At 51.7% G+C, this 24775-nt stretch overlaps 3 protein-coding genes across 6 annotated transcripts; 1 reads left to right on the top strand and 2 right to left on the bottom strand.

Moving 5' to 3' along the window:
• Window positions 1–509: 509 nt before the first annotated feature.
• Window positions 510–3263, bottom strand: Hirip3 (HIRA interacting protein 3). Its single transcript, XM_029539149.1, has 7 exons — window positions 3190–3263; window positions 2997–3114; window positions 2785–2893; window positions 1649–2541; window positions 1410–1578; window positions 1232–1330; window positions 510–1160 (listed from the first exon to the last, which is right to left on the bottom strand). Exons 1-7 carry the CDS (start codon window positions 3261–3263, stop codon window positions 997–999), a joined length of 1626 nt encoding a protein of 541 aa, XP_029395009.1. The 3' UTR covers window positions 510–996.
• A 121-nt stretch (window positions 3264–3384) lies between these two features.
• Window positions 3385–14243, top strand: Ino80e (INO80 complex subunit E). Its single transcript, XM_021195373.2, is given in 8 exon segments — window positions 3385–3440; window positions 3677–3989; window positions 4151–4221; window positions 4408–4460; window positions 7854–7932; window positions 8019–8130; window positions 8449–8565; window positions 12834–14243. Coding segments are annotated over 8 exon segments (1023 nt in total). The 3' UTR covers window positions 13056–14243.
• Window positions 13113–18252, bottom strand: Doc2a (double C2 domain alpha). Of its 4 annotated transcripts, none has more exons than XM_021195351.1 (11): window positions 17773–18252; window positions 16963–17401; window positions 16523–16602; window positions 16265–16339; window positions 16045–16154; window positions 14761–14887; window positions 14623–14682; window positions 14376–14539; window positions 14209–14290; window positions 14021–14117; window positions 13113–13935 (listed from the first exon to the last, which is right to left on the bottom strand). In XM_021195351.1, the coding sequence occupies exons 2-11, from the start codon at window positions 17228–17230 to the stop codon at window positions 13790–13792; spliced, it is 1209 nt and encodes a 402-aa protein (XP_021051010.1). In that variant the 5' UTR covers window positions 17231–17401; window positions 17773–18252; the 3' UTR covers window positions 13113–13789. The 4 variants fall into 4 exon arrangements, with proteins under 4 accessions (XP_021051010.1, XP_029395003.1, XP_029394990.1 ...); XM_029539143.1 differs by having other exon boundaries at window positions 13116–13935; window positions 16963–17305; window positions 18043–18124; XM_029539130.1 differs by having other exon boundaries at window positions 13116–13935; window positions 16963–17309; window positions 17773–18088.
• Between the last annotated feature and the right edge of the window lie 6523 nt (window positions 18253–24775).

Genomic DNA, 24775 nt, shown 5'->3' with positions numbered 1-24775 from the left:
AGTCTCACCATTCTCCTATTGCTGTCTGACGTCCTATGTCGGCTTGTATTTTTTCTTTTAGTTTTTTTTTTTTTTTTTTTTTTTTTTTTAAATTGGGGTCAGGGCTGGGGTGGGGGACAAGGGAAGGACCTTGGAAAGGGCTGCTGCCAAGCCTGGGAGCAGTCATGGGAGCCCCTCTCAGCTATGGGCTGGCACAGAGCCCTAGGGCGAGCTTTTAATAAACTGTTGGTTATTCTAACAGACCACAGGATGTCTCCCTTTTTGTCTAAGGTATGTGTGGAGAATTTATCAGTGGCAAGTGATAGTATTACTTGTGCTTAATTGGGTGATATGATTTAAATTCTAGTGATTTTAATGGGTGCACGTGGGGTCCCATTTGTCTTATCTTACTATGCCTAGGCTCTGATTGGCCAGTCAGGTCTACTAAAACTACCTCTATGAGGCCAAGAGACCCTGGCCACTTGGGAAGGAAGATGAACTGAGCCTGAGAATGTGTGTGTTGGTGGGGTTGAGACCCAGGGCTTTATTCATGCTAGGCATACATTCTTGGAGTAAACTTTACATTGTTAAGGCCAGATTGGTCACACTGGAGGAGGAAGTGCCATATCCTCTCTGATACAGTCTGGTGACAGACTGAATGACACAGTCCAGGGGCTAGGACAACTCTGGAATCGATAAGAGAGAATTAGACTACTGCCTGGTAGCAAGGGCTACTTCCCAAATTCTTGGCCCCAAAGGACAGGGGATGACGGTTTGGGTGCAGTTTGGATGAAGTAATTACAAACATTCTTTTATTGAGTCTTTAAAAACAAAACAACAGTCCCCTCAAATGCCTGGAGAGGATGCTTGCACATGAACCCCAAAGCCATCTTAGAGAACAGGAAATTGACTAGTATGCCAATAACTTGGATCCTGCTACTGTAGTCTGTCTTTGGAAGTTGCTTCCACTGAACAGGCTCTTGTATAACAGGGTAAGGTCCATTGTGGACATGGAGTTCAGCTGCTGTCACCATCACTGCTGATGATGCCACGCATATGGGACCAGTCTGGAGGTGCTTGGCGTGGCCGCTCCTCTTCAGAGTCCAGGGTTCGGTGATAAAGCTCTCCCGGGGAGATTCTTTCCCCTGAAGGGTTCCAGGCATTTCGTCTTCGTGGCCGGCCTGGGAGGTGGGGAGAGAAAATTAGTTACCGCACCCCAGGCTCTTCCTTCCCTCAAGAGGAAATTGTTTACCTGTACTGCTGATGATGTTGGCAACATCCAAGGCAGCCACTTCAGCAGCCTCTTCCCGCTGCAGCTTCAGAGCGCGACACTTCTCCAAGGAAGGATTTCCTGGAGCAGAAGCAGCTTGTGAGGCCCTCCTCCCCAGTGCTCAGGCCCTCCTGCAGATCTCAGGCACATCCCTTCTCACCCTTCATGCCCAGTGCTTCCAGCTCAGCCCTGAGGACACTCAGGCGCTCCTTGTTGGATCTGCAGGAGCCCAGCAGCTTTTTGTAGTTTCGGTGGGCACCACAGGCTCGAATGTAACGCTTTAGTCTAGCCACAGCTGGGTGGTCCTCTCCACAGCGATGAGAGACGGCCTGATAAAGGAGTTTGCAGCTGAAGTCCCTTTTCCCGAGTGGATCCCACCCACCTGGTGTGTCCTCTCACCTTATGACCTGTGGGTTCTGGACTTGAATCTGATGAAGATGAGGAACTTCGGGCCTTGCCGTTCTTGGAGCTCTTGTTGGAAGAGCGGCTCTTCCTCTCCTCTTTGGTGTTTTGTCCTGCCTGGGAGTCACTCACTTCCCTCTCTGTAGCACTGTCACCATTACTGCTGCCTGACTTTGTAGTGCCTTGAACTGCTGCTTGCTCCTGTGTGCTGTTACTGTCATCCACGGTGCTTGTGCTCTGCCTCCTCCCACTCTCGGCCTGGGTCCTGACCTTCACTGTGTGCTCTTCTTCCTCCTCACTGCTGTCCCCACTGCTTACTGTGCCCCCTTCCTTCTCTGCCTCGCTGTCTCCCAAGCCCCCAGTTGCCCTCCCAGGCCTGCTTTTCTGCTTATAGCTCTTTCTCTCCCTGGTTGGTCTCCCTGCTCTGTTACTTCTCCATCTGGGCTCGCTATGCTCTTTCTTCTTAGCTGGGCTCTCTTCTCCGCTCTCTTCACTCTCCTCCAGGCGGTTAGCACCTGTGCTTCCCTCCACCTTTGCTCTCGGCCACACAGCCTCCTCCTCACTGCTCCCACTCTCTTCCCTAACCTGCTTCCTGGCTGCCTGGAGTGGTCCTTGCTTGTCCTTGGCCCCGGCTTGCTTTCTAAGGCCGCCCTTCTGTTCTTTTCTCCCGTCCTCCTCTTCCTCGGTTATCTCACCTGATCTGACAGAGCCCTCTGCTTCCTCCTTACTGCTCTCCTCCAGTCCCATCTCTGCACCCAGCTCTGTTTGGAGGTCTTCATCTGAGCTCTCAACTGCTTTCTTTAAGGTTCTTCCTAGACATGTCTTCTTGGTTGTCCTGTTCTTTGTTGAGGGTCCTGAATGGTCTGGACTGGATGGCGTAGAGCTGGATTCTGAAACATGGGGACTGGGCTGGGATGGATTCCCCCCTCCCCTTCCATCTAGATCCACTCTGGTTAAGAGTGAAGGACAGACAGCAAGAAGCACCACAGCTGTGGCCCAGCTGGTTCCTCACTCACTGCCACCGACCAGCCCCTTACTGCCTTGCATAAGTTAATACATGTACCTTGCCTTTTGAAGAAACCAACGATGCTGGCTGGAGTCGCAGACAGATAAACAGGGAAGAAGGCACCAACCTGACTCCGAATTGAAGCGGAACCTTTTCTTCTCTGGGCCACTGCAGGGAGCAGGAGACCTCTTCACTTTGATAAAGTCTGGTTTTCCTTCCCTGGTTCCAGCATCCGCCTGCGGGTGCAGCAGCATGAGGGCAAACCGAACCAACACTGTGCCCTGCCCCAACCCCTCAGCAGCAAACCCTGCCTCTGCTGGCCCAGGGTTAGACCCACACCTGCATTTTCAGCAGCTCCTCCTCCACCAGCCGCTTCAACGCCTGCTTCTCCTCAGGTTCAAGATGATCCCGACCCACGTGAATCAAAATTTTCTGTCGCACGGAGTGCGTAACCGAGCTACAGAGACATGTGCCAACACAGTGCCAGCCTGACCCCCCCCCCCTTTCACAATCCAGGCTCTAATACCCAGACTCTATGCATCTGAGGTCGGGGCAAGAGCGAAAGAAGCTGCGAGTGAATTTTTGCATCTCATCTCCCGGCGCCATTTTGCGTCATCGGGGATTGGCTGCTCCCGCCTTTTTTTCTTCCGGGCCCCTTTCCGTGTGACAGTAGTTTGCGCACGCGCAGTGCCGCGGCTTCGTGAGGCCAGGGACCGTTGAGCCTCCGATGTAGAGCACTGGGACGGAAAACTTTGGCAGACCTTGCTTTTTACTGAGCAGCTGGTGGGTCTTGAGCGAGGTTTCGACTCTTTGCAAACACTACGCGTTCAGTTTTTCGTTAGAAGCCGGTTCGGCGCCGGCGGTCTCTATAAGCTGCCCTGTGGTCGGGATTAACAAGTTAGGTCGCTTGCTTCGAAAGGCAGGAGAGGGTATTCTCGCCAACACACTGAATTTCTGGTTATATTGTTTTGGCTCCAAATTTTTATAAACAGTTTAGAATCAATAATTGCGCCCCACAGTGTCCAGCTCCTCTGTGACCTCAGCTCACCGCGAAGCCGCTGGAAGCTGCGTTCCTTTGAGGGCTTTCCCCAGGAGGGCGGGTGGTGTGATTACGCGCCCTGCTCGCGGAGGACGCTGGGAGTTGTAGTCCGTTCCATACGACGTTGCAAAGTCTCCGGAAGTGGAGGTGTGAGAGGCCGGGCGGACTTGGGTAGCGGGACTCTACTCCGGGGCGCTTCTCCCTGGCGGGTCATGAACGGACCAGCGGACGGCGAAGTGGACTACAAAAAGAAATACAGGAATCTGAAGCGGAAGCTCAAGTTCCTCATTTACGTGAGTGCCGGCGTGGGGCGGTTGTGGAGCGTGAGGCCTAACTCTGAGAGGACCTCAGTTTACCCGTGTGGTAAAGGGGGTGAGTAGGGAGAGATGTCTCCGGGTTCTGGGTCTTTTACGGATTGCTCTTGGCTCAGCACCCGCCCTGTCCGCCGCCACAGGAGCACGAGTGCTTCCAGGAGGAGCTCAGAAAGGCGCAAAGGAAATTGCTGAAGGTTTCCCGCGACAAGAGGTAAGGAAGGGATCTTGTGGGCACGAGGGCACTGTTACTCCCAGGGAACCCGTTCTTACTCCGTCCCGGAACAGGACCCCAAATGCACGCGGTCTTAGGAGGGTCCAGTGGGTCTTCTAGGAGGGACTAGGTAGGGCTCAAGACCACCAAAATGGGAATGCTCACCCTCCTTCCCACTTGCCTCAGTTTCCTTCTAGATCGACTTTTGCAGTATGAGAACGTGGATGAAGACTCCTCCGGTGAGCAAAGTCATGATCATTTTTAGGAAGATCTGAGATACTGGCACTTTCAACACGTGTTCCTGGGTCCATCCTCTTAGGGTCCGCAAGCTCATGCAGCCCCTCCAATGGTTCTTAAGCCTAGTTGCTGCCTTCTGTCGCCTTCTTCCTGTTTTGTCTTTTTTCACCCCACGGGGCAAGGTTTCTCTGTGTAGTCCTGGCCTGCTTGAAACATGCTTTGTAGACCAGGCTAGCCTCAGAAATCCGCCTGCCTCTGCCTCTGCCTCCCAAGAACACACCACGCCTCTGGATTCTCAAGTATTTCCTTATCCACTGTGTTGCAGGCACTGTGCTTGACACAGGCTGGCAAAATGAAGGAAGCCTCTGGCTGCTTGTCAGTTGTCCATAATAACTGAAAAAATAAACTAGAAAGCTAGAGTATTACCCGTGCCTGTAATTCATGCCAGAGGCAGAGGCATAGAGTTCGTTACTGAGGCCCAATCTTTAAGAACAAGGAGAATAGCCGGGCCTGGTGGCGCAGGCCTTTAATCCCAGCACTCGGGAGGCAGAGGCAGGCGGATTTCTGAGTTCGAGGCCAGCCTGGTCTACCAAGTGAGTTCCAGGACAGCCAGAGCTATACAGAGAAACCCTGTCTCGAAAAAAAAAAAAAAANAACAAGGAGAATATGGGCTGGTGAGATGGCTCAGTGGGTAAGAGCACCCGACTGCTCTTCCGAAGGTCCGGAGTTCAAATCCCAGCAATCACATGGTGGCTCACAACCATCCGTAACAAGATCTGATGCCCTCTTCTGGAGTGTCTGAAGACAGCTACAGTGTACTTACATATAATAAGTAAATAAATAAAATCTTAAAAAAAAAAAAAAAAAAAAAAAAAGAACAAGGAGAATAACAGCTCCTGGAAGCTGCCCTCTAACCTCAAAACACTCACCACTCGCTCTAGCATGCAGGAGTCTGCACAGACACACTGATGGGATTGACAAGAAAATCACTTGACAAACTAGGATTTTTGGTTTGGTTTTTTTTAGAATTATTTATTTTATGTATATAAGTACATTATAGCTGTCTTCAGACACGACAGAAGAGGGCATCCAGTCCCATTACAGATGGTTGTGAGTCACCATGTGGTTGCTGGGAATTGAACTCAGGACCTCTGGAAGAGCAAGTGGTCAGTGCTCTTTACCGCTGAGCCATTTCTGCAGCCCACAAACTAGGATTTTAAGTGCTGGGGAGAGCTTGATGAGGATTAAAGACGGCAGTAACTGCAGAATAACCCGAGGTAGGTTAAAGCTGGTAAGATGGCAGTAACTGCAGACTAACAGGCTGGCGGTTTTCTTTGCAAAGAGTCAGGAAGATACTTTGTTTTATAAAATGCTGTCCTTGGAACAAACTGCATAGCTCACGTGAAAGCAGCCATAACCAGCCTATTAGGAAACAAAGCTGTTCGGTTTTATTAGGGTTTTATTTGTGGACGTGAAGTTTTGAATTTTATGTAGGTTCATGATCTTTGTAACGTTTTGCTGTTGTTGTTTGGGGTATAGTCTTCATTTGTAGCTCTAGTTGGTCTTGAACTCATAATCCTCCTACCCAAGCCTCTCCCGTGCTAGAATTTCATGCTTGTGCCACACGCCCACCCACCTGCGTGTTTTACTTTTTAGGATACTTATTTTATGTGCATGGGTGTTTTGCCTGCCTGATGTGCACACACAGTCCCTGTGGAGGCCCGGGGAGGGCGCTGGACGGAGGTACGGACAGTTGTCAGCAGTGAAGCCAGTGCTCTTAGCTACTGAGCCCACACCTAGTTTCTTTTGAGATAGCTTGTTGAGGAGCACAGACACTTGTTGCTGAACCTGACTGCCTGAATTCCATCCCCAGGACTTACACTGTAGGAGACAACAGTTCCCTTTAGTTGTACTCTGACCTCCGTATGAGTGTGCCCATATACACACAAATACGCTAATGCAACTTTTTTTTTCTTTTAATTTAAATATAAGTTTCAACCTAGCTAAATGAAACTATGTTTCAAAGAAAAGGGGGTGGGTTGTGAAGCAAAGTTTGGTGGAACAGGCCTTTAATCCCAGCCCTTTTTTTTTTTTTTTAAGTTTTTTCGAGACAGGGTTTCTCTGTGTAGCCCTGGCTGTCCTGGAACTCACTTTGTAGACCAGGCTGGCCTCGAACTCAGAAATCCGCCTGCCTCTGCCTCCTGAGTGCTGGGATTAAAGGCGTGCGCCACCACTGCCCGGCTGTTGTTTTGTTTTACAATTAACTTTAAATTGTAGGCAAAGAGCTAAAGAGATGTCTTTGCAGTTAAAATCACCTACTGCTCTTGGAAAGGACCTGGGTTCAGTTACCAGTACCTCCATGCAGCTCACAAGCATGTCACTGTTCCAAGGGGTTGAATGCCTTCTTCTGACTCCCTCAGGCTTGTGCATGAACATTCCACACATACATGTACTCACACACACACATAAACATGGAGAGAGAATATCAGGAAGATCTCTCTGAGTTCAAGGCCACCTGGGGTTGCACATACATTGAGAGTGTTTTGGATGTAAGTAAAGGATCCAAATGGAAGATGACGTATGACATCATGTGTGCTGACTGCCGAGCAAATGGCGAGCCTCCTAGGAAGGACACTGAGCTAGCAATTAACCGAAGCACCAGAGGCCCTGGATCATGTCCTTAGATCTTGTTAAGGAAGACGCTAAAGCATGTGGTCAGATATAGTAAATTGGGTGGAACAGTAAGTGGCAAACGGCTGAGTAGGTGGTTTTAACACGTTGGTGGCCTTTGGGATGTGGAGCAGAGGAGGCTTTAATGGTTTGGTTTGGTTTCTGTTTTTGTTTTTTTGGTTTTTGGAGACAGGGTTTCTCTGTGCAGCCCTGGCTGTCCTGGAACTCACTCTGTAGATCATGCTGGCCTGGAACTCAGAAATCCGCCTGCCTCTGCCTCCCAAGTGCTGGGATTAAAGGTGTGCACCACCACCACCGCCCGGCGCTTTAGTGGTTTTGAGGGGTCTCTAGATAAGGAAAATGGAACAAAAGCTGAGGGTTACTTAGAGGCACATGAAAGAATGGTCTGTGATGGTCAAAGAATCTCAGACCTGAGTTCAGATTCTGTACACACCTTCTGAGCTCAGTGAGCTCATTCGGGAAGCACAGGGGATCTGCTTAAACACCAGGAGAGTGTAAAGGAGCCTGGCATGTCCCATGTGGTGACAAGAGTGCCGGTGTGAGAAGTAGATATGAGAGCTGAGGACCCCCCCCCCCAGAAGCACATGTTCGAATGCTTGCCAGCGGGGAAGTTACCTTCCCTAGCTCTCTCTGTGTTGTTGAGGTTGCAGACCTCCGAGGTGGATTGGGAAACTCTACAACCCCCTGACCAGCCCTCCCCACAGATTCAGATGCCACTGCGTCTTCAGATAACAGTGAGACAGAGGGGACACCCAAGTTGTCTGACACACCAGCCCCTAAGAGGTAAGCAGGAGCCAGAATCTTCCAGGGCAGGGATGGGGATCTGGGCTTTCCAGCTGCCTCTAACTCTCCTCCCTATCCTTCTCCAGGAAGAGAAGCCCCCCGATGGGAGGTGTCCCATCCCCTTCCAGCCTCTCCTTGCCTCCTTCGACAGGATTTCCCCTGCAGACTTCTGGGGCCCCCTCCCCATACCTGAGCTCGGTGAGTTGGGACCAAGGCTACTGTGCCTGGGAATGCTGTGGGTGTCATTTGGGCAAGGGTGAGTCCTACCAGCACAGAATGTGTCCACATGTGGCCAGCAAGTAACCTGTGGTGGGTGTGAGTCAGGGCTGCCTACTCTTGGCTGTGTAGGACTAGGGGCAGACCCAGGACACAGTCCTGCTGCTGTCCCTTCCTTCTGTTCTCAGGAGCCTGGGAGCCACACTCATCAGCATGTCTTTTGTTTTCCATCCTCCTGTGTACATTCCCCCCCTTCACCTACTCCATTTCCCATCTCCATCTCCCTGCTCCCACCTGCAGCTGGCTTCTCCCCCTTACCCCCCATTCCCTTCTGACTACCTGGCCCTGCAGCTGCCTGAGCCCAGCCCCCTGAGGCCCAAGCTGGAGAAACGGCCCCGCCTACCCCGGAAACTCAAGGTACCCTGATGTGGGACTATAGGGAGGGGCCACAAAGGCAGGACGTAGATCTAAAGGAGGCTTAACACTAGGGGGCATGTATAGGAACTGACTGGTTTTGCTTGAGAAAAGGTCTCTTGTAGCATTAGTAAGGAGGATAACTTGAACTCCTGGTGCTTCTGTCCCCACTTTCAGGTGCTAGGATTACAGGTGTGTGCCACCACACCTGGTTTATGCAGTGCTGAGAGTGGAGCCCAGGGCTTAGTGCATGCTAGGCATACCAACTGGACTACACCCCAGCCCAGTGTTCAGGAATTTTGAAAGGTTAATTTGAATTGCTTAGTCTCAGCCCAAGGCTGAGCACTGAAGGGCAGAGCAGAGGACTGTACTGGCAGTGGTACAGTTAGTCTCAGAGGACTCCCAAGTTAGGAGGATGCTTGAGATCCTGCTTCAGCCTGGCTGTGTGGCCAGGGCCTGCAGCATGGCTAGAGGGAAGCGTCTCTGTCCAAGCTTGAGTGTTGCATGTAGCCCTGGGGCTGTCAGGCTTGTGGTGTTTAGAGTCTAGTCAGGCTCCCACGGTTCCCAACAGTGACTCAAAGTGATCAAACCAGGTAAAACCAGCAAGTGTTCCTGGAGCACCTCCTGTGTCGAAGATCCTATCTGGAGTGATGCAGCTGTAATAACAGACACTGAAACAAACCCCTGGACAGAGCTCCTGTTCTGGCAAAATTGGCACAAGATCAGTAAGATAGATTGGCCCTAGTAGGAAAAGGAACCGAATGGATGGGACTTAGAGGAGAATAATCTAGGGTGCCATTGAGAGCATACAGGAAATAGGCCACGAGGAGTCTGGGAAAGGCTCATTAAAAGATGAGGAAGCGCCGGGCATGTTGGCACACGCCTTTAATCCCAGCACTCGGGAGGCTGAGGCAGGTGGATTTCTGAGTTCGAGGCCAGCCTGGTCTACAAAGTGAGTTCCAGGACAGCCAGGGCTATACAGAGAGACCCTGACTCAAAAAAAAAATAAAATAAAAAAATAAAAGATGAGGAAGCTAGGTGTGTGATAGCTCATGTCCTTAATCCCAGCACTATGGAGACAGAGGTAGGTGAATTCTTATGAGTTCAAGGCAACAAACAAGCAAAAAAAAACAAAAAAACAAAACAAAACAAATGGGGAGGAAGCTGGGCCAGTGATGAGAGCAGATAAGTGCCAAGGGTGGAAGCACGTGGGGCTTGAGGTGCTAGAGAGACTAGGTTGCGTGGGAGTGGAGCGAGAGCCGCTTGGGCAGGGAGCAGGGCAAGGTCTAGTTCAGCTTGCATTTTTAGACACATGGACAGCACGGTTCTGTGGAGACAGGCCTGGGTACAGTCAGATGGTGAGAAGGCAGTGAGTGCAAGAACCCTGCAAAGTGTACCATGGATCCATGTCAGAGAAGGTCTGTGGGGTTCTGGAGAGCCCAGTTTGTGAAGAGGAGAAGGGATCCCAGGATTCCAGGCTCTTCCCTGAGATGAGGAGGATGGGAGTAGCTGATTCTAGAAGGGAGTCCTGTGGAGAGGACATCTGGAAATGCTCGCAAGACAGTACCTGTGTGAGCTGGGCCTCTGTAGGGTGGTATGAATGGAGAATGGGAAAGGCAGGGCTCTGGAGTGAGAGAAGCAAGCCTAAGATAATGAGACATGGTAATGCCCACCAGCTGGGAGGCAGAGCTGAGTAGGGACCAGGCTGATGAGCTCTGACAGCACAAGCCGAATCAGAGAGTGTATTTATAGTGACTGAGAGTGTGAGCGCCGCCTGGCATGGTGCTGTACACCTTAAGTCCAACACGTGGAAGGCAGAGGCAGGTGACTCTATGAGTCTGATGCTATCCTGATCTATGTAGCAAGTTCTAGGCCAGCCGGGGCTGTATCTCTGTCTGAGAAAGAAGGAATAGGGAGGGGAGAGAGAAAAATAAAGGGTGAATGGATGAATTCTGGGGATTAGAAAAAGGGCTCAGTGCTTAAGGTGGTTTGCTGCTCTTCCGAGGGGCCCACGCTGAACAGCAGCTCACAACTACCTGTACTCTAGTTCCCAAGGATTAAGTATGAATTCTTAGGACTAGGCATGTGTTTCAATAGTAGTTCTTGCCTGGCATTTTCAAAGCCCATAGTTTGACCTGGGGAAACAGTTGGGATAGTGATGCATACTGGCCTTTGCTGAAAGCATTCAGGGCAGCGGGAGAAAACAAGGCATGGCAACCTAGGGCAGGTAAGAGCCTAGGCATGTTTGGATGCGGTGACTGGGTTGGCAGGGAAGAGCCAGAGTCAACTGTGCTTCCGGGCATGGGGAACCATGGAGGGGCTAATGGAGCACAGGGTCAGTAAGATTAAGATAGTCCCAGAATGAGGGGGTTGGGGAACGCACAGTATGGCTGAAGGACACTGAAAAGTAAGGGAGGCCTAGATGCTCACACTAAAGAGCCGAGGCCCAGAGGCTTCTAGGAGGGCAATAGAGGAGGTGGCAAGTGTGCTGGAGCTTTGGCCTCAGCTGGATTTGAATCCAGCACTTTCACATACTCACCATGTGACCTTGGGCGTGTCACTGAACTCTGTTTCAGTCATGGAGAGGCTAAAATGAGTGAAGGGCAAGAACATAGCCTAGCCATTGCCTGTGCCTTGGCAGCCCCATAGAGCCTCATTGGCTGCTCTTGGTCTTGCTGAGGAAGTCCTGGGGAGCAAGGTGGTGATGTCAAGGGGATCCTGTAGAGGCCTGGTCCCCCTGGAGTTGTCCTCTTTAGTCATGTGTATGCATCCAATTCTCTGTGCATTTGGGTTGTCTTGGTTACTTTTCCATCGCTGTGACACTTATTTGGGACTTGTGGTTTTAGAGGACTCGAACCCATGAGTCTGGGGCAGGCAGAGGGGAGAGAAAGAGCACCTGAGCTAGCTGAGAAGACTGAGAGCTTTCAGGAAGTCCAACCTCACCTCTAGCGACAGACACACCTCCTCCAACAAGGCCAGCTACTTAACACCATACAGTGTCACCAGCTAGGGACCAAATATTCAAACATAAGAGCCTATGGGGGAGGCATTCTCATTCAGACCACCACAGGGGTCCTGGTTCTTTCCAGAGTTGGCCCTCCTGTCTGTCATCCATGTTTTCTGAGACTTCGCCTTCTCTAGCTCCCCCACATCACTTCACAAGCAGAGGTAAGGGAGGGGGTCCTTGAAAAGCAAAGAGCAGCCCACAGACCAGGCAGAGATGGCAATGTCAGGAGGTCACTGTAGAGACCACACATAGGTGCTGCCTGCTGCCCCGGCCGCATGGCCACCTTGGGTGCTGTGCAGTGAGGGCCAGCACCCTATTCCTTTAACTTCTGTTTCTACACCAGTTCTTTCCTCTGACATATGACCCCACCTCTCTTCTAGGATTGTCTATAAAGTAGAGATTGTTGGTAGACATCGCCTAGGCCATATTAGGTGTTCAGTTTGTGCCCATGGCACATGAGCTGTCACAAGCATCCAGAGAGTTCTCTCCAGGGAGGATGTGTGAGGACCTGGCAGGGTGGGGCAAGCAGAGTCCTTTCAACCTTAGAGGACAAGGCGTGACTTTGACAGATGGAATGGAGCCAGCCTGTTAGGCACACTTCACTGCCCATCCTGAGGGCAGCCAAGGCCAAGGCCCTCAGGCAGAGGAGTGACATGCTCAGGTTTGTGTTCTAGAGTGATCACTCTGGCCGCAGTGTGGAGGAGGAGCTGGAGCTGGGAGAGGCTGAAGGCAGGGAGTCCAGTTAGGAGGCTGGGACCTAGACCAGGTGAGCTGAGAGAAGGTCCTGGCCCAGGCTGGTGGCTGCTGGGGTCCCAAGGAGGGGCTCATCCTCAATGTCATAGAAACTGGGGAGCAAAGCTACTGCTTAGGCTTCTGGCTTAGGTAGCCTGTGATGCCTACTATAACCCAATGAATCCCACAGGAGGAGGAGGGAGAGCCGACCTGTGGTGGCAGGTGGTGCCCAGAGGCAGGAGGAAGGCACTGGTCCTGAATCTGGCTGTAACTGCTAGCACAGAGCAACCAGAGTGCCTTGCTAGAAAAGGAAGAGCCCAGCTTTTCTGTCAGGCTCCCTGTCAGACTCCCCTCACCCCATCCCCATCATGCCTCCATCACTGCCCCTCACCCCAGGAACTTCATGGCGTGAGACTGAGGGGCTGCAGTGGGCCCCCACACACACCTTAAACTGCTTTTCAGTGGGTACTGTGCATCTTCCTCGTGCCAATGCGTCTGACTAGACCTCTTTATGTTTCTCCCCCTGCTACAGATGGCGGTGGGACCCCCTGACTGCCCCGTGGGTGGGCCACTGGCTTTCCCAGCCAGGGGTTCTGGTGCCAGTGTTGGGGCAGCCCTGACCCCCCTGCCTCCTCCCAAGATGCCTCCACATACAATCCTGAGCACCGTCCCTCAGCAGATGTTCAGCGATGCAGGCAGCGGGGATGACGCCCTGGACGGAGATGACGACCTGGTGATCGACATTCCAGAGTAGCCATCCAGCACCAGACACCTCACTGCACTCCTCCCGTGCCAGCACACTCGAGCCCACTTCCTCAAGAGATGTTTATTGATGCCCAGTTGCCATGCTTTGGCCACTGACACAATCAGAAAAGGCGTAAACATGCACATTGTCCCCGAGGAAGGTGGCAGGGTCCTGCCCTTACATCCCAGCCCCATCCAGGGAACAGTTATTTAAACGAGTGGCCAAAAGGGTCTGCTACATCTTAGGGAGGTAGAGACCTACGGTGGCCGCCCCTTTAGAAGGGCGGCTGCGCAGGGCTGGGACGATTTAATGAAGGCTCTGTATTAAAGAGGTGGCTCTTTCTTTCCTTGTCCTTTCCTCTATTTGGAAATGTCCTCCTAATCTTCCCTGATCCGACCCCCTCCCCTCCCTGTGGGGCAGGGGACCAGGCAGCCTAGAAGGCCAAGACAGGAGCTGCAGGATGGGGTGGGCACTGGCAGGAGACTCCCACATGGCCCGCCCTGTGCACGGGGAGTTGCATATTGGCAGGTAACAGCAAGGCAGGCAGGAGGAAGTTTGCATATGTGAATATAGCTCTCCACAGTCCCCCACAAGAAGACAGACCCGTCACAGAGACTCACAAAAATAAGACAGGTAGTGTTGGGCAGGGGCATCCCACCCCATGTAAACGTGCAACACACTCGTGCGAAGGTTGGGTACTGGACCCGGCCCCAGAGGGCCTGTGATGGATAGCTGCTGTTCACTCAAGCCGAAGGGTAAGCCCCTGCTGCGGGGGGCAGCTCACTGGTCAGGGTATGCCAGCGCTCCAGGGCTGTGTCCGGCTGATGTAGACAGTCATTCCAGTGTTTCTGGGCCTCTCCCCGGGCTCCGGGCCCCAGAGACACACCACCTGAAGAACAGGCAAGGCGGGCCAACCTGTCAGTGCCCACTCTCCTCCACTTCCCTCAGGGCACCTGGCAGGCTCCTCCACTCACCTATGAAGTCATTGGATTTGCCAATGTCGTAGTCCCAGACTGTGACTTCCAGGGTCTTAGTGGCCAGAGTGGAAAGTTCCATCTCATAGAAGAATTCCTGAGAACAAAGGCAGGCGGTGCTTTCTGTGAGACTCTAACCACATCGCTGTCCCCAGCCCAACTTTATTTCTGCTCCCTGACATTCTTACCTCATTAAATTCCGGATTTAGCGTCTTCTTCTTTACACATGTTTTGTGCTTGGATTTCTTATCCACATCTGGTCTCAAGTACCTAGGGGGAAGAGAGGAACGTGAAGTTAGAGACAGGCTAGGCCCCAGAGCAGTCAGGCTGGGGTCAGGCTTGGGCAAGGGCTCACGTCTTCACATAAGGGTCAGAGTAGCCGTTAACATCCATTGCAGCCAGGTGAGCACAGCGAACGATGCCCACCAGCAGCCCGTGCCTCTGAGAGATGTAGCTGAGGCTCAGCAGGATGCGCCCGCGCTCTTCTAGCAGCCCAGGACCCTGCTCTGCCTGCTCTAGCTGCCAGAGAAGGAGGCAGAGGTGAGTCTACAGGCTCTCCCCACCTCCCACCCAGACAGGGTTCTCAGCATCATGCGCCTCACCTCCTTCAGGTAACAGGATATGCCCCTCAGCGCCGCAGACATTGAAGAGGGCGAAGGAAGCTGAGAGGGGAAAGAAAATGTTCTGGCAAGCTGAACTTTCAGGATCCCCTCCCCCATACCTGTTAGCCCCACACGGACCGGGACCTGGCGCTCAAGGCAGATGTTAAAGTGCTTCTTCTGTGAAGGCTTGAGGCGACGGAGGGGCACTCGGATCTCCCCAATAAATTCATTGTGGCTCAGCTTGTCCTCATCACAGACAGAGATCCTGGCGGGGAACTGCAGGGTCAGGGCCCCTGGGTAACTGAGCCCCACTCCGGAGGGAGAAAAAGGTCCTCAGACCAGTCCCAGCTCTGCCCTAAGTTCACCTCATCTGTAAAATGGGTGGGAGCTTGAGAAGGGCAATTGGATCTGCCCAAGGCTGTCCAGTATCTTATCAAGAATCACCCAGCTGAACAGGATGTCCTCACAGCTTCTAGAACTGCTCCATTCCCCACCCGGGGACAAGTGCCAGCTGAACACTACATGTGTGTCTGGGTGGGTACAGCCAGACACAGTGGTAGTAACCAGCCAATGACTCCCGATTGACTTGGGTGCCCTGTTTTTTCACCATTTGAGCAAGGCCCAGGTGCAGCAGTGTGGTATTGAGACAGGAGTGGTTACGGGTATGAAGGTGTGTTGAAATTCCAGCCCTGCTCATTACCTGTGTGACCTTGGGCAAGTCACCCAGTGCCCTAACACTGTCATGAGGATTAAAGCAAAGAAATGCTCCCTAGGAGCTGGGTATGGTGGCACTGTGATCCTAAGCATTAAGTTCAAGACTAGCCCGAGCTGCCTGTGACCTGGAGGGTCCGTTGTCTACTGTGAGGCCAACTTCGCTGCTGCTACCTTTGTGTCTCCCATGATAAGAAGCTCTCTGTCACCCAAGAGTAAAGGAAGAAGTTTCTCCTGACCTGGACTCAGCTGCCACACGCCCCTCTAGGGGTGCTTCTCACACCTAGGGTGATGGCAAGTTCTCTGACCGGGAAGACTTCCCTCCTCAGATTATAGGTAGCTATGGCATAGGGCAGGCAGCCCCGGGGTGTGTAGATCTGACTGAAGCCAAAGGCTCTGGAAGGGGGTCTTGGAAAGCAGAGAAATCTTTCCAGAAGAAGCGTGTTTGGGGCTGAGCCTCAGATTTCAAAGACTGAGGTTGGCAGGGGAAACCAAGAACATGTAGGCACAGCTGAAGGCCTTCAGACGCCAAACCTAGGCCTCAGCTAGAAGACCTGCAAGAACATTTGAACCTGCTGCTGAGGGGCTGGGGAGCCACTGGTTATGGTGGGGTGTCAACAAGACGGGCTTGATGGGACATAAAGAGATGGACCAAACAAACATTACAATGACAGCTTTCCCAAAGGTGCTGCCTCAAGGAAAAGCCCTCACCTGAGCACCTTATGGGTGATGTCATCATCTGTGATTCCACTGTACGTCAGCTCCTCATTCCACACAGGGTTCAGTGTGTTCCTCTGTGTCTTGGTTTTTAGCTTATTGGCCTGGGGCATGGAGACAAAGGGTTCTGATGCATGGGCCCTGTCGGCCTCAAAGGCTTAAGTTGGGGGTGGGAAGGGACCCATAAACCAAGCTAGTCCTGAAGGAAACATACCTTGCAGGCTCCTGGCAGGAGGTGTAGCTTTACGTAGGGGTCAGCCAGGCCATTGAAATCCATGGGCTTGAGGCCCTGGAGGAAGGGAGGCAAAGGGGACTTTAGACTCCCAAGTCTTTCTCCTGCCTCCTGCAGGACTAGATCCCCCACAGAGTACAGTTCCAGAGATGCAGAAGGAGCAGGAAGGAGTACGCTCTGATTGGGGGGAAGATGGAACCTCTCCCCCAGGGTGACAGCCGAAGAAGGAGGGATACACACCTTGGCCCTGAGGATTCTACAGTGCAGCATGCAGGAAGCCTGATCATAAAGAAGGTCAAATTCCAGTGTGCCCAGAGCGGCTGCAGAAAAAGGCGAGGAGAGAGAGAGAGAAGATAGCATGAGTCTCTGGTCCAGGTCAAGGTGTGAGACCTGGTGGCTAAAAGGATGTGTCCACATCTCTGCTGGCCTGCCAGTGTTTGTGCAGGAGGCTGAGCAGCCATGTGCATGCCTGCGTCTAGGTCCCTGGCTCGGCCGCAACTGTCTGTGTGGGTGGTGGAGTGTCTCAGCAGAAATATTGAATATTGAGCCTTGCTGAAGCTGTAATCTGCACCCAGACTGCAGCTGTGGTGGCGGGACTGCCCTCCCTCCTCCCCATCCTCCACGCACACACATTCAGGAGGCTGCTCCCTCCCACAAGCTCGCTGAGCCCCCAGACTCACTGGTATCATCTGAGTCGTAGCTGTCTACCTCAGCTCCATCGTCGGGTGTAGTGGCCCCAAGGAGAGCCGCAGGGGGGGCCAGAGCCAGAGGGGCCAGATGAGCTGGGGCTTCCCCGCAGCCCGTGCCGCCGCCACCCTCTGGTCCTGGCCCCCTGCGAGGGAAGTAGTCGGAGATCTGGCGGATGGGCCTGATGGGTCCAGGGCACACGTTGATGGCCATGTGCTCCTGGATGTTGATGGTCATGCGATCGCCCCTGCGGCCCCTCATGCAGCACCTCTGGCTGGGAGACGGGTGTAGAGCTGGAGTGGCCGGCTGGGGTCTGTAGGAGTCTCACTGCCCTCCCTTCCTAGGTGTCGAGGGAGAGGATAATCTGCGCTAGCTGGTGGGCAGGCAGGAGGCCTGGCTTCACAAGGGGCTGGCTGGGTTGCCAGATCAGTCCTGGCAGACAGGTCGTGACTCCCCCTTAACCCTGCCCACTACCTGCACATTGTCCCTCTGTCACCTTTACAGGGTTTTCCTCTCATCCTGGGCTCTCCCTTTGTCCCCATCCCAAGTCCTCCGGGGACCCCACAGCTTCCCTCCTTTGCTGCTCTGAAGCTCTGGCCGTCTTCTGCATCAGGCGCGGGGCTTTTCAGGGTGTCACCCACCCCTCTAGGCTTCTCTTCACTCAGCCCAAGCTTCTGCCTGCCTGCCTATCCCTAACCCGGGTCATCGATCCTCCCAAGGTAGGGAGGGACCCCCTGCCTCGTTTTCTCCGCCTCTCACCCTCACCCTCACCCGCGCTCCCCTGGCCGGTCCAGCCCCCGCACCTGTCCCTGAGCCTCCAACAGGTGCCCGGCACGGGCGGCCCGTGGGCGCAGGCTGGGCGGCGGCGGCGACTGCGGCGCGGCGGGCGAGGACCGAGCGAGAAGCGACGCGGGGCGGGAGTGGCGGGAGCTGCTGCGGGCGGCCGGGAGGGGCGCGGGGCGCAGAGGGCCAGACACGGGCCCCAGAACGCACGCAAGTGCACACTCGACACGTGTGCTCGCGCTCACGCCCGCCCGTGCGCCTCGGGCCAGCTCACACGCGTGCACACTCACCCGAGAACTTGGCGTGCACCTCCGCGAGAGGCGCCCGGTGTTCCCCAGCTCCTCCCGGGAGACCCAGGCCCCCGCCCCGCTGCGCAGCCCTGGCGCCTCCCGCTGCCCCGCCTCTCGCCTTCGCTGGCTCCCAGGGCTCCAGGGCCCGACCACCCGGCCTGGTTGCCATAGCGACGCTGGTTTCCACTCACACCCCCATCCCAGAAAGCACCAGAGGGGAAAGGAAAGGGCAGCTGTCCTACGCCTGGGTGTCCGTGGGTGTGGTTTAGAGATCCGCAGTGACCTAGGGGCCTGAGAGGAGAGACCTGCTCCTGCCGCTCTGGGGAACCACATTCGGAAGAAGACTGGCTTTCCCATCCCTCCTTCCATCTTGTGATTCAACCCAGCCCTCAGGACCTAGGTCTCTTTATCAGACCCACATCTCCCACCACCCTCTGTCATCTCCAGTTCTGTCCCTTGAACCTGCAGTTACCACGAGCTGCCTCCTGCCTCTCCCAACTAGCCTTCTGTCTTTTTTTTTTTTAATGTCTTAATGGGCATTAGCCAGATGGGCAGCTTGGGTTGGCCTTGAACTCCTGAATCTCCTACCTCACTGGGATTACTGACCGAACCTGTGCTAACAGGAGACTTCAACCCTAACCTTTGATTTTTCTTGCATCCTGAACTTACCTCCTGGAAAGACCAAATCCTCAGGCCCTTCAAGCCAAGAATCCCCTGGCCACAGCTGGCAGGTAACACTTAGCCTTCGGTTTCAGAGCGTGCCTCCACATCTAGGATCCTGAGAACTGCCTTCTGGGTCATTACAAGTCACCTGATCCTAGCAGTCTTCTGGAGTACACACACACACACACACACACACACACACACACACTCATATCCCTTTATATTCCTCTAGCCATAACCCTTAGACTCAGCTCTGATGACAGTTTAATCTGCCTGTTTACAGCCAGGGAGTTGTGGCAGAGAACAGGAGCTGATTCATCTCAGACTGGGCCTGACACTAAGTCAGCCTCACTAAATATTGGGACTCAACAGAGAGATTCTTCTGCCCAACATGTGACTATGCTTAATACTGACTAACTGTACACTTGAACATTGTCCAGGCCTGCGGCCCCTGGTACAGTGTATGATCCCTAACACCAAATAAAAAAGATAACATGGTAGTCGTTACATGTAAATTTTACATGTTTGTATTTTAAAACTTTTTTAAAAGAATAACATAAAGTCACATTAAATAACACAATACCAGTCACCTATGAAATGGTTGCCCATTCAAGTCTCAGCACTCTTTTTTTTTTTTTTTTAAGATTTTATTTATTTATTATATGTAAGTGCACTGTAGCTGTCTTCAGACACTCCAGAAGAGGGAGTCATATCTTGTTAAGGATGGTTGTGAGCCACCATGTGGTTGCTGGGATTTGAACTCTGCACCTTTGGAAGAGCAGTCGGGTGCTCTTATCCGCTGAGCCATCTCGCCAGCCCAAGTCTCAGCACTCTTAACATACTAATTAAATAAGTTAATGGCACTTCTCTTGCAACTGGTCTGACACTGGATCACAAATACACACGGTCTTTGAAACGCCAGCTCTCTAACCTTATCCTAGCGATACACCCAGCAATATACACAATAATAGTTCAAGATTCGTACCTACAACTTTTTTTGGGATAGGGTATCTCAGTATAGTCCTGGTTGTTCTGGAACTCACCCTGCTTTTAGACCAGGCTGACCTCGAACTCAGATCCACCTGTCTCTGCCTCCAGAGTCCTGGTATTAAAGCCATGCACCACCACCATCTGACTCACCTACAACTGCTAAAAAGAAATCAAATGAAATGCGCATGCATGAGAGGCTGGTTAAATCAGCCATGACATAATTTCCCACATCAAAATAGTATACAGCCATGAAAAATGAGGCTTCTGAGATACACACACACACACACACACACACACACACACACGCACGCACACACACACACACACACAGAGTTGTCTTCATAATCTCTCTTTCGCTTAAACCAAGATGCAGAGTGCATAGCCGCCCATGGGAATGCTGCTGTTTGAATGAGGGGAAGACCTTACACATGTTTAATTGTTCATGTATTATTTCCAGAAGACTTCACAAGAAAATGGTAACTATGGTGACCGCTAAAGAATGAGGTTGCTGTGGATCGGGGAAGGGCAAGCATCGGAAAGATTTGGCCTCCAACATACAACTTTCTGTATGGTTTTTCCTTTGAGACAGGGTCTCACTATGTAGCCCTGGCTGGCCTGGAACTCACTGTGTAGACCAGGCTGCTCTCAGAGATCTGTGTGCCTCTGACCGTAGGTACTGGGAATAAAGGTGTGAGCCATCCGCGTCCGCATGCCTCTGAATGTGTCTGTCACCCCTTCCAAAGAGCACACTCAAATCAAACATTTGAGGGTGTGAGGTGATTCAGATGGTAATGGCACTTGCCACACGAACCTGAGCTTGCTTCTACTCTACGACATAACATGGTAGAAGGAAGGAGCGAATTCCTACAAGTTGTCTTCTGGCTCCTACATGTGGGACATGGGACTCACTTACCCAAATCAATAAATATTGAAAAGGATTACATTTGTCTTTGTGTGTAAGACCAGACTCAGCCTTGTGCAAACGAAGCATGCATCCTTCATAGCTCTCTAGGTTAATGAAGGAAGAAGCCAGGCCTGCTGACCCATGCCTGCTATCCTAGTACCTGGGAGGCATAGGCAGAAAGTTTGCCCATGAGTTCCAGGCCACGGTCTATGTAGTACGTCCCAGACCAGCTAGCACTACAGAGCAAAGGTGCAGTTGGCCTGGGCACAGGGGCCAAAGGAAAGAGGCTGTGTGATCAGTGAATCCTCCACTGCTGTCTTCTCATTATGGACATCTTGGACTCATCCCAGCATGCCTTGCAAAGCCTCCCCCAAAGGCAGGAGTTCAAGGACATGGCAGACAGTGATGAGCCTTACCAGTTCACAGTGGGAAAAGCTCTGACCCATTACCCCATCATTTGTTGAAGCCCTTCTATGTGACAAGATCCAGCCTCACAATCTTGTAGGTAGATAGACAGACACACAGATGATTCATCCCAACAATCAAGATGGGTAAAGGATGGCCCAGAGCCGGGCACCTCAGGGCTCCCTTCCTACAGGAAATGTATCAACTGGCATTTCCAAAATGAGGCATTAGCTGGATCCAGAGTGTAGCAGGGGATGCTTGGGCAAGGTGTGGGAGCATGTGGGAGACTATGGAGACCTTGAGTAAACCTTATAAGTGGGTCCCAGCACTCAGGAAGTGAAGGCAGGATTCCAAGCTTGAAGAAAACCTGGGCTACTTAACACAACCCTCTCTCAGAAAAAAATTAGTCACTTGCTAAGAACCCAGAATATAGAATGGTCAGAAACCGGTGTGGCTTACAGCTTGGAGGAAAGAAAATGGGAGAAGATGACCAGGCAGATGGGCTGGCCTGGCCTGGCCTGGCTCTCATACAGGACCCTTTCCTGTAGTACATTGGCTTTGATTGGTTCTTGCTGATGATTGAGGCTGGGACTTGGGAGGTAGGAATCCACATGGTGTAAGCAGACCGAAGTCTGTGGTAATCAGTAGATCAGTTGAAAAACCTTGGCTTGAACAGAAGGAAACCTGAGAGTGAGGGAGAAGGGGAGAGAGAGGGAGAGGGAGAGAGGGGATCAAACGTAAGATCTCTGCCTTGCCTGCCCTTTGCTCTCCTCTTTCCTCTCCTTCCCCTCTTCTTTGGGACAGGATCTGGATATACATTCCAGGCAGATCTGGATTCGTGATTCTCAGCCTCTCACGTCTGGATGATAGTTGTGTACCATCACATCTAGACAGACGTGAGCTTTCTGCTGGAAATCACACCAGCAGATGTTCACTCAGGGCTTGTCAGGTAAGAAGAAAGACCGAAGACAATCCTCAGGTAAACACCGAGAAAGACCGCAGAAGCAAGCGTTTGCTGAAGAGAGAGGCACGGGCTTGGAGTAAGAGAACCGAGACCTTCCTGTAGGATTACTGTTTTTGGATTTGGAGATATCAAGCAGGAAGTCAGGCATGGGAGTCTGGAGCTCTGAGGAGAGGTCTGGGCTAGAAATATACGTTTGTGAGTCACCAGCATATAGATGGTATTTAAAGCCAGGAGAATAGATGAGATCACCTAGGGAGAGAGAATATATATCAAAGGAGGAGGCCAAGATGAGACCTGAAAATCAGTGAGGGGGAGTCCGTGTTGCTGTGAGGGATGGGGCACCCTGCAGAGAGAACAGATAGAGAAGGAAGTAACCCCCACTGCTGGACTTCAGCCAAGGGGCGCTAGTAAGCCCCCTCAGAAAGGGGTGAGATTGCAGGCAGCAAGTGCAGGCACCAACAGTTGTCTGTCTCTTCTAAACCAATATGCATCTGTGAGCTTTTTCTCAAGGTTTCAGAAGGCAGAAACTATGTATGTATGCATGTATGTATGTATGTATGTATGTATGTATCTATCTATCTATCTATCTATCCATCTTTCCTTCCTTTTCCTTCTCTCCCTTCCTTCTTTCTCTCCTTTGCGTTCATTTGTGTATGCCATGGCATGTATGTGGAAATCAAAAGACAACAGGTGTATCCTCACCTTCTGCCTTGAGACAAGTTCTCTCATCTCCAACTATGAGTGCTAGGTTTACACATGGGCAGCTTTGGGTGGGTTTTGGAGACTTTTGTTTATTTTTTTGAGATGGGGGTATCACTATGTAGCTCTGGCTGTCCTGGAACTCAAGAGATTTTCCTGCCTCTGCTGGGACCCCATGGTGTGCGTCACCTTGCCCAGTGGTTCTGAGTATATAAACTCAGATCCTCACATTTCTGCTGCAAATACTCTGCCTCCCACTAGCCATACCCACATCCCCCAAAATATATTCTAAACCTTAAATAGAGTCCAGGGCAGACAGAGGGAAAGGAGGTCCAGAGGTCAACTTGAGGAAAAAGGGTCTCATCTGCCTTATTCTGGTTGGCTGGTAGAATAGGGGTGGGCTTTGTTATTTTTCTGTGTATATGTATGTGGGTGAGGTGTTGGGGCTTGTCTTGTGTGTTGTGTATTCAGATGTTGAGTACTGTGCCCCAAAATCAGGTTGCAGTCTGGACATGGGCACTGTATTGATCAGAGTGCTGTAAAGAATACTCGGCAATAATCTCTGTGTAATAAAAGTCTAGAGCCTCTGTCTGGGCAGGAGAGAGAGGAAGGCAGGACTTGAAAGTAGGAAAGTCTCAGGAGGAGATGGAAAAAGGTAGGGGAAGAGGGAGGTTGCCATGAGGCAGGATGGGCCATGAGGATGAGGATGGACCATGAACAGAGAAAATTGCCCTGAGGACACGCACAGAGCAGGGCAAACATAGCAATACTCAGTGGGTAAAGAACACCAGCCTATGGCTACAGTGCAGGCTGGAATAGCTCAGAACCTGCCCAGTTTAGGCTTACAGTGTATTAATGAAAATATCAGGGTTGGTGAGATGGCTCAGTGGGTAAGAGCACCCGACTGCTCTTCCAAAGGTCCAGAGTTCAAATCCCAGCAACCACATGGTGGCTCATAACCATCTGTAACAAGATCTGACGCCCTCTTCTGGAGTGTCTGAAGACAGCTACAGTGTACTTACATATAATAAATACATAAGGGGGCTGGTGAGATGGCTCAGTGGGTAAGAGCACCCGACTGCTCTCCCGAAGGTCTGGAGTTCAAATCCCAGCAACCACATGGTGGCTCATAACCATCAGTAACAAGATCTGACGCCCTCTTCTGGAGTGTCTGAAGACAGCTACAGTGTACTTACATATAATAAATAAATAAATCTTTTAAAAAAAAATAAATAAATAAATAAATAAATACATAAATCTTTTTTTTAAAAAAATCAGGTTTATGTGTCTTTTATTCAGGAGCTATATGTGCTACCTTGGGGCAGAAACCTCCCTAAAATCACTTCTATAGTGGGGTGTATGCTGGCACTGCTCTTCCTAGTACTTTTTTTTTTCTTTTTTTCTTTTTATTTTTGGTTTTTTGAGACAGGGTTTCTCTGTGTAGCCCGGACTGTCCTGGTGTCCTGGAACTCGCTCTGTGGACTAGGCTGGCCTTGAACTCAGAAATCCACTTGCCTCTGCCTCCCAAGTTCAGGGATTAAAGGCACCACCACTGCCCAGCTCCAAGTACTTTTAATAAGGGTTCAACCTCTCCTCTAGCCCAGTACCCAGAAGTGGTAGTGGAAGAGAAAAGTTATTAGGATATGGGGGAAGTGGACTTGTTCAACAATAGTTCTTTGGGGTGAGCTCAATCTTCTTGGGCAGCAGTTCAGTCCCATAGCAAACACCAAATAAGATTCAGCAGCTGCAGACCAGTCCTCCAGGCAGGCAGACACCAGGCATGAACCAGCAGCTATAGTCCAATCCTTTCAGCAAGCAGACACCAGGCAGCTGTACTTCAATCCTGAAGAAACCGCCAGGCTCACAGAAGGGGCAAGCTGCCACAGGAGCCTCACCAGCAGTTCTTGGACGAGTTTCTCTCAGTGAGGTGAGCTCAACAACACTATGTAAGTGAACCAATACATTCCTGTCTTTGGGGAAGAGTAGTGAGATGGAGCAAACCAAAGCTCAGTGCTTATCTCCCACTGTCTGTGGGGCCATATCTATACTCCTTCATCAAGCGTCCTTTCAAGTGTCTGCTATATCCAAACATCCTTTCAGCTGTGTCT

The sequence above is a fragment of the Mus pahari genome, chromosome 1, assembly GCF_900095145.1.
Source record: "Mus pahari chromosome 1, PAHARI_EIJ_v1.1, whole genome shotgun sequence".
NCBI lineage: Eukaryota > Metazoa > Chordata > Mammalia > Rodentia > Muridae > Mus > Mus pahari.
The sequence above is the reverse complement of the archived record's forward strand: the minus strand, read 5'-3'. Positions and strand labels throughout refer to the sequence as shown.